The following is an 18,477-nucleotide window of genomic DNA, read 5'->3' on the forward strand; positions in this document are numbered from 1 at the left end:
GCTCAATATCAAGCTGACATGCTACAATATAACTAGACTGCTCAATACCAAGCTGACATGCTACAATATAACTAGACTACTCAATACCAAGCTGACATGCTACAATATAACTAGACTGCTCAATACCAAGCTGACATGCTACAATATAACTAGACTGCTCAATACCAAGCTGACATGCTACAATATAACTGGACTACTCAATACCAAGCTGACATGCTACAATATAACTGGACTACTCAATACCAAGCTGACATGCTACAATATAACTAGACTACTCAATACCAAGCTGACATGCTACGATATAACTAGACTGCTCAATATCAAGCTGACATGCTACAATATAACTAGACTGCTCAATACCAAGCTGACATGCTACAATATAACTGGACTACTCAATACCAAGCTGACATGCTACAATATAACTAGACTGCTCAATACCAAGCTGACATGCTACAATATAACTAGACTGCTCAATACCAAGCTGACATGCTACGATATAACTGACTACTCAATACCAAGCTGACATGCTACAATATAACTGGACTACTCAATACCAAGCTGACATGCTACAATATAACTAGACTACTCAATACCAAGCTGACATGCTACGATATAACTAGACTGCTCAATACCAAGCTGACATGCTACAATATAACTGGACTGCTCAATACCAAGCTGACATGCTACAATATAACTAGACTGCTCAATACCAAGCTGACATGCTACACGATATAACTGCTATAACTGACTGCTCAATACCAAGCTGACATGCTACAATATAACTGGACTGCTCAATACCAAGCTGACATGCTACAATATAACTAGACTGCTCAATACCAAGCTGACATGCTACGATATAACTGGACTACTCAATACCAAGCTGACATGCTACAATATAACTAGACTACTCAATACCAAGCTGACATGCTACAATATAACTAGACTGCTCAATATCAAGCTGACATGCTACAATATAACTAGACTACTCAATACCAAGCTGACATGCTACAATATAACTGGACTACTCAATACCAAGCTGACATGCTACAATATAACTAGACTACTCAATACCAAGCTGACATGCTACGATATAACTAGACTGCTCAATATCAAGCTGACATGCTACAATATAACTGGACTGCTCAATACCAAGCTGACATGCTACAATATAACTGGACTGCTCAATACCAGGCTGACATGCTACGATACATCTGATCTGCTCAATACCAAGCTGACATGCTACGATATAACTAGACTGTTCAATACCAAGCTGACATGCTACGATATAACTGATCTGCTCAATACCAAGCTGACATGCTACAATATAACTGGACTGCTCAATACCAAGCTGACATGCTACAATATAACTAGACTGCTCAATACCAAGCTGACATGCTACGATATAACTGATCTGCTCAGTACCAAGCTGACATGCTACAATATAACTAGACTGCTCAATACCAAGCTGACATGCTACGATATAACTGGACTGCTCAATACCAAGCTGACATGCTACGATATAACTGGACTACTCAATACCAAGCTGACATGCTACGATATAACTGGACTACTCAATACCAAGCTGACATGCTACAATATAACTGGACTACTCAATACCAAGCTGACATGCTACGATATAACTGGACTACTCAATACCAAGCTGACATGCTACAATATAACTGGACTACTCAATACCAAGCTGACATGCTACAATACAACTAGACTGCTCAATACCAAGCTGACATGCTACAATACAACTGGACTGCTCAAATTCAAGCTGACATGCTACGATATAACTGGACTGCTCAATACCAAGCTGACATGCTACAATATAACTGGACTGCTCAATACCAAGCTGACATGCTACAATATAACTGGACTGCTCAATACCAGGCTGACATGCTACCGATATAACTGATCTGCTCAATACCAAGCTGACATGCTACGATATAACTAGACTGCTCAATACCAAGCTGACATGCTACAATATAACTGGACTGCTCAATACCAAGCTGACATGCTACGATATAACTGATCTGCTCAGTACCAAGCTGACATGCTACAATATAACTGGACTGCTCAATACCAAGATGACATGCTACAATATAACTGGACTGCTCAATATCAAGCTGACATGCTACGATATAACTGATCTGCTCAGTACCAAGCTGACATGCTACGATATAACTGGACTGCTCAATACCAAGCTGACATGCTACAATATAACTGGACTACTCAATACCAAGCTGACATGCTACAATATAACTGGACTACTCAATACCAAGCTGACATGCTACAATATAACTAGACTGCTCAATATCAAGCTGACATGCTACAATATAATTTGACTGCTCAATACCAAGCTGACATGCTACGATATAACTGGACTACTCAATACCAAGCTGACATGCTACAATATAACTGGACTACTCAATACCAAGCTGACATGCTACAATATAACTAGACTACTCAATACCAAGCTGACATGCTACGATATAACTAGACTGCTCAATATCAAGCTGACATGCTACAATATAACTAGACTGCTCAATACCAAGCTGACATGCTACAATATAACTAGACTACTCAATACCAAGCTGACATGCTACAATATAACTGGACTGCTCAATACCAAGCTGACATGCTACAATATAACTAGACTGCTCAATACCAAGCTGACATGCTACAATATAACTAGACTGCTCAATACCAAGCTGACATGCTACAATATAACTAGACTGCTCAATACCAAGCTGACATGCTACAATATAACTGGACTGCTCAATACCAAGCTGACATGCTACAATATAACTGGACTACTCAATACCAAGCTGACATGCTACAATATAACTGGACTACTCAATACCAAGCTGACATGCTACAATATAACTGGACTGCTCAATACCAAGCTGACATGCTACAATATAACTGGACTGCTCAATACCAAGCTGACATGCTACAATATAACTGGACTACTCAATACCAAGCTGACATGCTACAATATAACTAGACTACTCAATACCAAGCTGACATGCTACAATATAACTAGACTGCTCAATACCAAGCTGACATGCTACAATATAACTAGACTGCTCAATACCAAGCTGACATGCTACAATATAACTGGACTACTCAATACCAAGCTGACATGCTACAATACAACTAGACTACTCAATACCAAGTGACATGCTACAATATAACTAGATTGCTCAATATCAAGCTGACATGCTACGATATAACTAGACTACTCAATACCAAGCTGACATGCTACAATATAACTGGACTACTCAATACCAAGCTGACATGCTACAATATAACTAGACTACTCAATACCAAGCTGACGTATGCTACGATATAACTAGACTGCTCAATATCAAGCTGACATGCTACAATATAACTGGACTGCTCAATACCAAGCTGACATGCTACAATATAACTGGACTGCTCAATACCAGGCTGACATGCTACGATATATCTGATCTGCTCAATACCAAGCTGACATGCTACGATATAACTGACCTGCTCAATACCAAGCTGACATGCTACGATATAACTGATCTGCTCAGTACCAAGCTGACATGCTACAATATAACTGGACTGCTCAATACCAAGATGACATGCTACAATATAACTAGACTACTCAATACCAAGCTGACATGCTACGATATAACTGGACTACTCAATACCAAGCTGACATGCTACAATATAACTAGACTACTCAATACCAAGCTGACATGCTACAATATAACTAGACTGCTCAATATCAAGCTGACATGCTACGATATAACTAGACTACTCAATACCAAGCTGACATGCTACAATATAACTGGACTACTCAATACCAAGCTGACATGCTACAATATAACTAGACTACTCAATACCAAGCTGACATGCTCACGATATAACTAGACTGCTCAATATCAAGCTGACATGCTACAATATAACTGGACTGCTCAATACCAAGCTGACATGCTACAATATAACTGGACTGCTCAATACCAAGCTGACATGCTACAATATAACTGATCTACTCAATACCAAGCTGACATGCTACAATATAACTAGACTGTTCAATACCAAGCTGACATGCTACACGATATAACTGCGATCTGCTCAATACCAAGCTGACATGCTACAATATAACTGGACTGCTCAATACCAAGCTGACATGCTACAATATAACTAGACTACTCAATACCAAGCTGACGTATACGATATAACTGGACTACTCAATACCAAGCTGACATGCTACAATATAACTGGACTACTCAATACCAAGCTGACATGCTACAATATAACTAGACTGCTCAATACCAAGCTGACATGCTACAATACAACTGGACTGCTCAAATTCAAGCTGACATGCTACACGATAACTGGACTGCTCAATACCAAGCTGACATGCTACAATATAACTGGACTGCTCAATACCAAGCTGACATGCTACAATATAACTGGACTGCTCAATACCAGGCTGACATGCTACGATATAACTGATCTGCTCAATACCAAGCTGACATGCTACGATATAACTAGACTGCTCAATACCAAGCTGACATGCTACAATATAACTGGACTGCTCAATACCAAGCTGACATGCTACACGATATAACTGATCTGCTCAGTACCAAGCTGACATGCTACAATATAACTGGACTGCTCAATACCAAGATGACATGCTACAATATAACTGGACTGCTCAATATCAAGCTGACATGCTACGATATAACTGATCTGCTCAGTACCAAGCTGACATGCTACGATATAACTGGACTGCTCAATACCAAGCTGACATGCTACAATATAACTGGACTACTCAATACCAAGCTGACATGCTACAATATAACTGGACTACTCAATACCAAGCTGACATGCTACAATATAACTAGACTGCTCAATATCAAGCTGACATGCTACAATATAACTGACTGCTCAATACCAAGCTGACATGCTACGATATAACTGGACTACTCAATACCAAGCTGACATGCTACAATATAACTGGACTACTCAATACCAAGCTGACATGCTACAATATAACTAGACTGCTCAATACCAAGCTGACATGCTACGATATAACTGGACTGCTCAATACCAAGCTGACATGCTACAATATAACTAGACTGCTCAATACCAAGCTGACATGCTACAATATAACTAGACTACTCAATACCAAGCTGACATGCTACAATATAACTGGACTGCTCAATACCAAGCTGACATGCTACAATATAACTAGACTGCTCAATACCAAGCTGACATGCTACTGATATAACTGATCTGCTCAATACCAAGCTGACATGCTACAATATAACTAGACTGCTCAATACCAAGCTGACATGCTACGATATAACTGGACTGCTCAATACCAAGCTGACATGCTCACGATATAACTGGACTGCTCAATACCAAGCTGACATGCTACAATATAACTGGACTACTCAATACCAAGCTGACATGCTACAATATAACTGGACTGCTCAATACCAAGCTGACATACTACGATATAACTGGACTACTCAATACCAAGCTGACATGCTACAATATAACTGGACTACTCAATACCAAGCTGACATGCTACAATATAACTAGACTGCTCAATACCAAGCTGACATGCTACAATATAACTAGACTGCTCAATATTCAAGCTGACATGCTACAATATAACTGGACTGCTCAATACCAAGCTGACATGCTACAATATAACTGGACTACTCAATACCAAGCTGACATGCTACAATATAACTAGACTACTCAATACCAAGCTGACATGCTACATATATAACTAGACTGCTCAATATCAAGCTGACATGCTACAATATAACTAGACTGCTCAATACCAAGCTGACATGCTACAATATAACTGGACTACTCAATACCAAGCTGACATGCTACAATATAAGCTACAATATAACTAGACTACTCAATACCAAGCTGACATGCTACGATATAACTAGACTGCTCAATATCAAGCTGACATGCTACAATATAACTAGACTACTCAATACCAAGCTGACATGCTACAATATAACTGGACTACTCAATACCAAGCTGACATGCTACAATATAACTAGACTACTCAATACCAAGCTGACATACTCGATATAACTAGACTGCTCAATATCAAGCTGACATGCTACAATATAACTGGACTGCTCAATACCAAGCTGACATGCTACAATATAACTGGACTGCTCAATACCAGGCTGACATGCTACGATACATCTGATCTGCTCAATACCAAGCTGACATGCTACGATATAACTGATCTGTTCAATACCAAGCTGACATGCTACGATATAACTGATCTGCTCAGTACCAAGCTGACATGCTACAATATAACTGGACTGCTCAATACCAAGCTGACATGCTACAATATAACTAGACTACTCAATACCAAGCTGACATGCTACGATATAACTGGACTACTCAATACCAAGCTGACATGCTACAATACAACTAGACTACTCAATACCAAGTGACATGCTACAATATAACTAGATTGCTCAATATCAAGCTGACATGCTACGATATAACTAGACTACTCAATACCAAGCTGACATGCTACAATATAACTGGACTACTCAATACCAAGCTGACATGCTACAATATAACTAGACTACTCAATACCAAGCTGACATGCTACGATATAACTAGACTGCTCAATATCAAGCTGACATGCTACAATATAACTGGACTGCTCAATACCAAGCTGACATGCTACAATATAACTGGACTGCTCAATACCAGGCTGACATACTACAATATACATCTGATCTGCTCAATACCAAGCTGACATACTACGATATAACTAGACTGTTCAATACCAAGCTGACATACTACAATATAACTGATCTGCTCAGTACCAAGCTGACATGCTACAATATAACTGGACTGCTCAATACCAAGCTGACATGCTACAATATAACTAGACTACTCAATACCAAGCTGACATGCTACGATATAACTGGACTGCTCAATACCAAGCTGACATGCTACAATATAACTGGACTACTCAATACCAAGCTGACATGCTACAATATAACTAGACTGCTCAATACCAAGCTGACATGCTACGATATAACTAGACTACTCAATACCAAGCTGACATGCTACAATATAACTGGACTACTCAATACCAAGCTGACATGCTACAATATAACTGGACTACTCAATACCAAGCTGACGTACTACGATATAACTAGACTACTCAATATCAAGCTGACATGCTACAATATAACTGGACTGCTCAATACCAAGCTGACATGCTACAATATAACTGGACTGCTCAATACCAGGCTGACATGCTACGATACATCTGATCTGCTCAATACCAAGCTGACATGCTACGATATAACTAGACTGTTCAATACCAAGCTGACATGCTACGATATAACTGATCTGCTCAGTACCAAGCTGACATGCTACAATATAACTGGACTGCTCAATACCAAGCTGACATGCTACAATATAACTAGACTGCTCAATACCAAGCTGACATGCTACGATATAACTAGACTGCTCAATACCAAGCTGACATGCTACAATATAACTAGACTGCTCAATACCAAGCTGACATGCTACGATATAACTGGACTGCTCAATACCAAGCTGACATGCTACGATATAACTGGACTACTCAATACCAAGCTGACATGCTACGATATAACTGGACTACTCAATACCAAGCTGACATGCTACAATATAACTGGACTACTCAATACCAAGCTGACGTACATGCTACGATATAACTGGACTACTCAATACCAAGCTGACATGCTACAATATAACTGGACTACTCAATACCAAGCTGACATGCTACAATACAACTAGACTGCTCAATACCAAGCTGACATGCTACAATACAACTGGACTGCTCAAATTCAAGCTGACATGCTACGATATAACTGGACTGCTCAATACCAAGCTGACATGCTACAATATAACTGGACTGCTCAATACCAAGCTGACATGCTACAATATAACTGGACTGCTCAATACCAGGCTGACATGCTACGATATAACTGATCTGCTCAATACCAAGCTGACATGCTACGATATAACTAGACTGCTCAATACCAAGCTGACATGCTACAATATAACTGGACTGCTCAATACCAAGCTGACATGCTACGATATAACTGATCTGCTCAGTACCAAGCTGACATGCTACAATATAACTGGACTGCTCAATACCAAGATGACATGCTACAATATAACTGGACTGCTCAATATCAAGCTGACATGCTACGATATAACTGATCTGCTCAGTACCAAGCTGACATGCTACGATATAACTGGACTGCTCAATACCAAGCTGACATGCTACAATATAACTGGACTACTCAATACCAAGCTGACATGCTACAATATAACTGGACTACTCAATACCAAGCTGACATGCTACAATATAACTAGACTGCTCAATATCAAGCTGACATGCTACAATATAACTAGACTGCTCAATACCAAGCTGACGTATACGATATAACTGGACTACTCAATACCAAGCTGACATGCTACAATATAACTGGACTACTCAATACCAAGCTGACATGCTACAATATAACTAGACTACTCAATACCAAGCTGACATGCTACGATATAACTAGACTGCTCAATACCAAGCTGACATGCTACAATATAACTAGACTGCTCAATACCAAGCTGACATGCTACAATATAACTAGACTGCTCAATACCAAGCTGACATGCTACAATATAACTGGACTGCTCAATACCAAGCTGACATGCTACAATATAACTAGACTGCTCAATACCAAGCTGACATGCTACGATATAACTGATCTGCTCAATACCAAGCTGACATGCTACAATATAACTGGACTGCTCAATACCAAGCTGACATGCTACAATATAACTGGACTGCTCAATACCAAGCTGACATGCTACAATATAACTGGACTACTCAATACCAAGCTGACATGCTACAATATAACTAGACTGCTCAATACCAAGCTGACATGCTACAATATAACTAGACTTCTCAATACCAAGCTCAATACCAATACCAAGCTGACATGCTACAATATAACTGGACTACTCAATACCAAGCTGACATGCTACAATATAACTGGACTACTCAATACCAAGCTGACATGCTACAATATAACTAGACTGCTCAATACCAAGCTGACATGCTACAATATAACTGGACTGCTCAATACCAAGCTGACATGCTACAATATAACTGGACTGCTCAATACCAAGCTGACATGCTACAATATAACTGGACTACTCAATACCAAGCTGACATGCTACAATATAACTAGACTACTCAATACCAAGCTGACATGCTACGATATAACTGACTGCTCAATATCAAGCTGACATGCTACAATATAACTAGACTGCTCAATACCAAGCTGACATGCTACAATATAACTGGACTACTCAATACCAAGCTGACATGCTACAATACAACTAGACTACTCAATACCAAGTGACATGCTACAATATAACTAGACTGCTCAATATCAAGCTGACATGCTACGATATAACTAGACTACTCAATACCAAGCTGACATGCTACAATATAACTGGACTACTCAATACCAAGCTGACATGCTACAATATAACTAGACTACTCAATACCAAGCTGACATGCTACGATATAACTAGACTGCTCAATATCAAGCTGACATGCTACAATATAACTGGACTGCTCAATACCAAGCTGACATGCTACAATATAACTGGACTGCTCAATACCAGGCTGACATGCTACGATACATCTGATCTGCTCAATACCAAGCTGACATGCTACGATATAACTAGACTGTTCAATACCAAGCTGACATGCTACGATATAACTGATCTGCTCAGTACCAAGCTGACATGCTACAATATAACTGGACTGCTCAATACCAAGCTGACATGCTACAATATAACTAGACTACTCAATACCAAGCTGACATGCTACGATATAACTGGACTGCTCAATACCAAGCTGACATGCTACAATATAACTGATCTGCTCAATACCAAGCTGACATGCTACTATATAACTAGACTGCTCAATACCAAGCTGACATGCTACGATATAACTAGACTGCTCAATACCAAGCTGACATGCTACAATATAACTGGACTACTCAATACCAAGCTGACATGCTACAATATAACTGGACTACTCAATACCAAGCTGACATGCTACAATATAACTAGACTGCTCAATACCAAGCTGACATGCTACAATATAACTAGACTACTCAATACCAAGCTGACATGCTACAATATAACTGGACTACTCAATACCAAGCTGACATGCTACAATATAACTGGACTACTCAATACCAAGCTGACATGCTACAATAATACTGCTCAATACTGGACTGACTGCTCAATACCAAGCTGACGTACTCACGATATAACTGGACTGCTCAATACCAAGCTGACATGCTACAATATAACTGGACTGCTCAATACCAAGCTGACATGCTACAATATAACTGGACTGCTCAATACCAAGCTGACATGCTACAATATAACTGGACTACTCAATACCAAGCTGACATGCTACAATATAACTGGACTACTCAATACCAAGCTGACATGCTACAATATAACTGGACTACTCAATACCAAGCTGACATGCTACAATATAACTGGACTACTCAATACCAAGCTGACATGCTACAATATAACTAGACTGCTCAATACCAAGCTGACATGCTACAATATAACTAGACTGCTCAATACCAAGCTGACATGCTACAATATAACTGGACTGCTCAATACCAAGCTGACATGCTACAATATAACTGGACTGCTCAATACCAAGCTGACATGCTACAATATAACTGATCTGCTCAATACCAAGCTGACATGCTACGATATAACTAGACTGCTCAATACCAAGCTGACATGCTACAATATAACTAGACTGTTCAATACCAAGCTGACATGCTACGATATAACTGATCTGCTCAATACCAAGCTGACATGCTACAATATAACTGGACTGCTCAATACCAAGCTGACATGCTACAATATAACTAGACTGCTCAATACCAAGCTGACATGCTACGATATAACTGATCTGCTCAATACCAAGCTGACATGCTACAATATAACTGGACTGCTCAATACCAAGCTGACATGCTACGATATAACTGGACTGCTCAATACCAAGCTGACATGCTACGATATAACTGGACTACTCAATACCAAGCTGACATGCTACGATATAACTGGACTACTCAATACCAAGCTGACATGCTACAATATAACTGGACTACTCAATACCAAGCTGACATACTTCACGATATAACTGGACTACTCAATACCAAGCTGACATGCTACAATATAACTGGACTACTCAATACCAAGCTGACATGCTACAATACAACTAGACTGCTCAATACCAAGCTGACATGCTACAATACAACTGGACTGCTCAAATTCAAGCTGACATGCTACGATATAACTGGACTGCTCAATACCAAGCTGACATGCTACAATATAACTGGACTGCTCAATACCAAGCTGACATGCTACAATATAACTGGACTGCTCAATACCAGGCTGACATGCTACGATATAACTGATCTGCTCAATACCAAGCTGACATGCTACGATATAACTAGACTGCTCAATACCAAGCTGACATGCTACAATATAACTGGACTGCTCAATACCAAGCTGACATGCTACAATATAACTGGACTGCTCAATACCAAGCTGACATGCTACGATATAACTGATCTGCTCAGTACCAAGCTGACATGCTACAATATAACTGGACTGCTACCAATGACCAAGATGACATGCTACAATATAACTGGACTGCTCAATACCAAGCTGACATGCTACAATATAACTGGACTGCTCAATACCAAGCTGACATGCTACAATATAACTGGACTGCTCAATACCAAGCTGACATGCTACAATATAATTTGACTGCTCAATACCAAGCTGACATGCTACGATATAACTGGACTACTCAATACCAAGCTGACATGCTACAATATAACTGGACTACTCAATACCAAGCTGACATGCTACAATATAACTAGACTACTCAATACCAAGCTGACATGCTACGATATAACTAGACTGCTCAATATCAAGCTGACATGCTACAATATAACTAGACTGCTCAATACCAAGCTGACATGCTACAATATAACTAGACTACTCAATACCAAGCTGACATGCTACAATATAACTGGACTGCTCAATACCAAGCTGACATGCTACAATATAACTGGACTGCTCAATACCAAGCTGACATGCTACAATATAACTGGACTACACAATACCAAGCTGACATGCTACAATATAACTGGACTACTCAATACCAAGCTGACATGCTACAATATAACTAGACTACTCAATACCAAGCTGACATGCTACGATATAACTAGACTGCTCAATATCAAGCTGACATGCTACAATATAACTAGACTGCTCAATACCAAGCTGACATGCTACAATATAACTAGACTACTCAATACCAAGCTGACATGCTACAATATAACTGGACTACTCAATACCAAGCTGACATGCTACAATATAACTAGACTACTCAATACCAAGTGACATGCTACAATATAACTAGATTGCTCAATATCAAGCTGACATGCTACGATATAACTAGACTACTCAATACCAAGCTCACATGCTACAATATAACTGGACTGCTCAATACCAAGCTGACATGCTACAATATAACTGGACTGCTCAATACCAAGCTGACATAATACGATATATCTGATCTGCTCAATACCAAGCTGACATGCTACGATATAACTAGACAGTTCAATACCAAGCTGACATGCTACAATATAACTGGACTGCTCAATACCAAGCTGACATGCTACGATATAACTGATCTGCTCAGTACCAAGCTGACATGCTACAATATAACTGGACTGCTCAATACCAAGATGACATGCTACAATATAACTAGACTGCTCAATACCAAGCTGACATGCTACGATATAACTGATCTGCTCAGTACCAAGCTGACATGCTACAATATAACTAGACTGCTCAATACCAAGCTGACATGCTACGATATAACTGGACTGCTCAATACCAAGCTGACATGCTACAATATAACTGGACTGCTCAATACCAAGCTGACATGCTACACGATATAACTGATCTGCTCAGTACCAAGCTGACATGCTACGATATAACTGATCTGCTCAGTACCAAGCTGACATGCTACGATATAACTAGACTGCTCAATACCAGGCTGACATGCTACGATATAACTGGACTGCTCAGTACCAAGCTGACATGCTACACTATAACTAGACTACTCAGTACCAAGCTCACATTCTATGATATAACTGGACTGCTCAATACCAAGCTGACATGCTACGATATAACTGGATATAACTGGACTGCTCAGTACCAAGCTGACATGCTACGATATAACTAGACTACTCAATACCAAGCTGACATGCTACAATATAACTGGACTACTCAATACCAAGCTGACATGCTACAATATAACTAGACTGCTCAATACCAAGCTGACATGCTATAACTGGATATAACTAGACTGCTCAATACCAAGCTGACATGCTACGATATAACTAGACTGCTCAATACCAAGCTGACATGCTACGATATAACTGGACTGCTCCACTACCAAACTGACATTCTACAATATAACTGGACTGCTCAATACCAAGCTGACATGCTACGATATAACTGGACTGCTCAATACCAAGCTGACATGCTACAATATAACTGGACTGCTGAATACCAAGCTGACATGCTACAATATAACTGGACTGCTCAATACCAAGCTGACATGCTACGATATAACTGGACTGCTCAATACCAAGCTGACATGCTACAATATAACTGGACTGCTCAATACCAAGCTGACATGCTACAATATAACTGGACTGCTCAATACCAAGCTGACATGCTACAATATAACTGGACTGCTCAGTACCAAGCTGACATGCTACGATATAACTAGACTGCTCAATACCAAGCTGACATGCTACAATACAACTAGACTGCTCAATACCAAGCTGACATGCTACGATATAACTGGACTGCTCCACTACCAAACTGACATGCTACAATATAACTGGACTGCTCAATACCAAGCTGACATGCTATGATATAACTGGACTGCTCAATACCAAGCTGACATGCTACGATATAACTAGACTGCTCAGTACCAAGCTGACATGCTACAATATAACTGGACTGCTCAATACCAGGCTGACATGCTACGTTATATTCTCCACACAAAGTTGACATGCTATAACTGAAATATCCATATTAAGTTGACATGTAAAATTTGAATCCTCCTTAAGCCTTACTCACCTAGCTAGTTTAGAATTTGGAATGAATTTTGTTTGTTTGTAACATTTCACAAAGTCATTGTTTTTACAGTTTAAGCTTACTTTCCTATTTTCAGAATGCCAGTTTTCTAGACATCAGCTGGGAAATGCCAGTAAGTCTTCCTGTTTAGCACTTTGCCACTGAGAAAGATCTGGTTGTGTTGTTGACGTAAGTGAAAGGTTTTACTATGGGCTTAATGCAAGTCTTTTGGTGAGCATGTTACAATTGCAGCAGTGAGGTATCGGATGCGACACGGTGCTTCAGCTTCAGACAGTACTGGGACAGGGAGACAGTTGAAACAGATTGTGCCTCGATAGCCTGGGGTTATCTACCTTGGCCCATGCTCCCTCATATTCTTCTCTTTCTGGCTCAGGACAGACATGCTTAGGAACTTGAACCCTGATTTTCTTGAATTGTGAACCTTTATAGTTATTTCCTACACTATATTCTACCACTGGCAATATATCATTCCTTTTTCACGTTATATTTTCTTGTTTTTCTTCACTCTAGTCTCTAAGTATGACTGAATCTATCTTTTTCATCAATAAATGCCATTAGTTCACATATATTTCGGTGTTCTGTTCTGTGTTGGTATCTTGGGTGTCACTTACACTCTGAGGTTGTGTTTTAGTGCCTGGTTCATCACATTTCAGGAACATGTTCATATAGGTTTGTCATGCTGGTATCCTTATACATGGTTTACCTTTAACACAGAATGTAATCTAGAGGGATGCTTTTTGTGCAACAGACTATAGTCCGATCAACTGAACTTTTGGCACCCTGTTTTTCACAATTTACCTTTTTAACCAAAAATGCCTTCAAAATGTTTTTAGGTATACACTCTTTATATCTTATGACCTATCTAAGCTTTAAATTTCATAATTTTATGTCAATTTTTAAAGCTTCTTCTTACGAAGCCATCTTATAAAAATATGAAAAATAGAAGTAGTTATACAAGGGAGTAAAATGATGCGATGGATTACAGCAAACAACATGGTGTGACACATGTGCATCTTGTTTACATTGTTACGCCTGCAAGCAAAGCTAAAGGGACTGTATAATCATTACAAATCCATTTTAAACAAGTAGATTTATTGAAGTCTTTAAATACTGGTTGCTCAATCTCTTGTATCTAGATCCAAATTTGAGCAACAGCTTGCATATGGTATGCTTTGATACATTGATGTCATGGTCATCTTTTGAACAATATTTTCTTCAGTTTGCTTGATGATATGGACTCACTGGATTGGTTAACTGGCGCATGACGTCCCTCACAACCCTTCTATCTCAATTCATCAAGCTATCTTTTCTTTGCATGTTTGAGATGGTCCCGATTTAACTGTCATATCATCGTCAGTCTCTGAAATAGTGTCATGGGGAGATAACTTTTGCTATGTTCTTTTGCAGATCTTGGTGGCATTAAAGTGTCACACGGCAGAATAGTTGATGATTTACCGGTCATCTTTGTACAAGATTGTTTTTACCACAACCTGTGTGTTGATGATCTTTGACATCACTTGGCGGCAGCTAATGTAAATACTACGTGCATGTACATATCGCTGACACACATTTTACAATGTTGTTGGTTTTCCATCCGTGTGTTAACCTCTCGTAAAACTCTCTACAGTTTTACAATTATTATATGACAGGTTTAAAGGCAAAATCTTTAATAATCATTTTAAAATTACTAAAATCGATATCTTGTTAGGTCACAGTATACAATTACCATATGAACAGAGTAGCATTTAAAATATTCAGGAGTTTATGTAAATTGTGAAAAACAGGGTGCCAAAAGTTAAGTTGATGGACTATAAACAACACCGACAGCTACTGTAGCGTCTTCCAACCATCATGTTTTATTGTTAATCGTTGCTCTGTTTGGGCTGATTCATCCAATAATCGTGGTAAACACAACTTGCTCGGACACATCACCTGCTCATTAATGATCCTCATCACACTGATGATGGCTGGGATTTGGTTTCTGAATTACAAACAATCATAAGCTGACATGCTCACGATATAACTGGACTACTCAATACCAAGCTGACATGCTACAATATAACTGGACTGCTCAATACCAAGCTGACATGCTACAATATAACTGGACTGCTCAATACCAAGCTGACATGCTACGTTATAACTGGACTGCTCAGTACCAAGCTGACATGCTACGATATAACTAGACTGCTCAATACCAAGCTGACATGCTACAATACAACTAGACTGCTCAATACCAAGCTGACATGCTACGATATAACTGGACTGCTCCACTACCAAACTGACATGCTACAATATAACTGGACTGCTCAATACCAAGCTGACATGCTATGATATAACTGGACTGCTGAATACCAAGCTGACATGCTACGATATAACTAGACTGCTCAGTACCAAGCTGACATGCTACAATATAACTGGACTGCTCAATACCAGGCTGACATGCTACGTTATATTCTCCACACAAAGTTGACATGCTATAACTGAAATATCCATACTAAGTTGACATGTAAAATTTGAATCCTCCTTAAGCCTTACTCACCTAGCTAGTTTAGAATTTGGTGCATTTTGTTCTGTGTTACAGTATCTTACTCATTGTCTAATTCTGATTTAAATGAATTTTGTTTGTTTGTAACATTTCACAAAGTCATTGTTTTTACAGTTTAAGCTTACTTTCCTATTTTCAGAATGCCAGTTTTCTAGACATCAGCTGGGAAATGCCAGTAAGTCTTCCTGTTTAGCACTTTGCCACTGAGAAAGATCTGGTTGTGTTGTTGACGTAAGTGAAAGGTTTTACTATGGGCTTAATGCAAGTCTTTTGGTGAGCATGTTACAATTGCAGCAGTGAGGTATCGGATGCGACACGGTGCTTCAGCTTCAGACAGTACTGGGACAGGGAGACAGTTGAAACAGATTGTGCCTCGATAGCCTGGGGTTATCTACCTTGGCCCATGCTCCCTCATATTCTTCTCTTTCTGGCTCAGGACAGACATGCTTAGGAACTTGAACCCTGATTTTCTTGAATTGTGAACCTTTATAGTTATTTCCTACACTATATTCTACCACTGGCAATATATCATTCCTTTTTCACGTTATATTTTCTTGTTTTTCTTCACTCTAGTCTCTAAGTATGACTGAATCTATCTTTTTTCATCAATAAATGCCATTAGTTCACATATATTTCGGTGTTCTGTGTATTGGTATCTTGGGTGTCACTTACACTCTGAGGTTGTGTTTTAGTGCCTGGTTCATCACATTTCAGGAACATGTTCATATAGGTTTGTCATGCTGGTATCCTTATACATGGTTTACCTTTAACACAGAATGTAATCTAGAGGATGCTTTTGTGCAACAGACTATAGTCCGTCAACTGAACTTTTGGCACCCTGTTTTTCACAATTTACCTTTTAACCAAAAATGCCTTCAAAATGTTTTTAGGTATACACTCTTTATATCTTATGACCTATCTAAGCTTTAAATTTCATAATTTTATGTCAATTTTTAAAGCTTCTTCTTACGAAGCCATCTTATAAAAATATGAAAAATAGAAGTAGTTATACAAGGGAGTAAAATGATGCGATGGATTACAGCAAACAACATGGTGTGACACATGTGCATCTTGTTTACATTGTTACGCCTGCAAGCAAAGCTAAAGGGACTGTATAATCATTACAAATCCATTTTAAACAAGTAGATTTATTGAAGTCTTTAAATACTGGTTGCTCAATCTCTTGTATCTAGATCCAAATTTGAGCAACAGCTTGCATATGGTATGCTTTGATACATTGATGTCATGGTCATCTTTTGAACAATATTTTCTTCAGTTTGCTTGATGATATGGACTCACTGGATTGATTTAACTGACGCATGACGTCCCTCACAACCCTTCTATCGAATTCATCAAGCTATCTTTTCTTTGCATGTTTTGAGATGGTCCCCGATTTAACTGTCATATCATCGTCAGTCTCTGAAATAGTGTCATGGGAGATAACTTTTTGCTATGTTCTTTTGCAGATCTTGGTGGCATTAAGTGTCTCGCTTGAAATAGTTGATGATTTACCGGTCATCTTTGTACAAGATTGTTTTTACCACAACCTGTGTGTTGATGATCTTTGACATCACTTGAGCGACGCTAAT

At 39.1% G+C, this 18,477-nt stretch overlaps 1 protein-coding gene across 1 annotated transcript in view; it reads left to right on the forward strand.

Moving 5' to 3' along the window:
- Nucleotides 1–18,477, forward strand: part of LOC124291554 — a 124,820-nt gene that overhangs the window by 66,031 nt on the left and 40,312 nt on the right. Inside the window, exon 8 of the mRNA XM_046728570.1 lies at nt 14,420–14,455. Within this exon, the coding sequence (XP_046584526.1) occupies nt 14,420–14,455 (36 nt within the window). The remainder of the gene's footprint in view (nt 1–14,419; nt 14,456–18,477) is intronic.

The sequence above is a fragment of the Haliotis rubra genome, unplaced genomic scaffold (genome assembly GCF_003918875.1).
Source record: "Haliotis rubra isolate DU_JTF1 unplaced genomic scaffold, ASM391887v1 Scf496, whole genome shotgun sequence".
Taxonomy (NCBI): Eukaryota; Metazoa; Mollusca; class Gastropoda; order Lepetellida; family Haliotidae; genus Haliotis; species Haliotis rubra.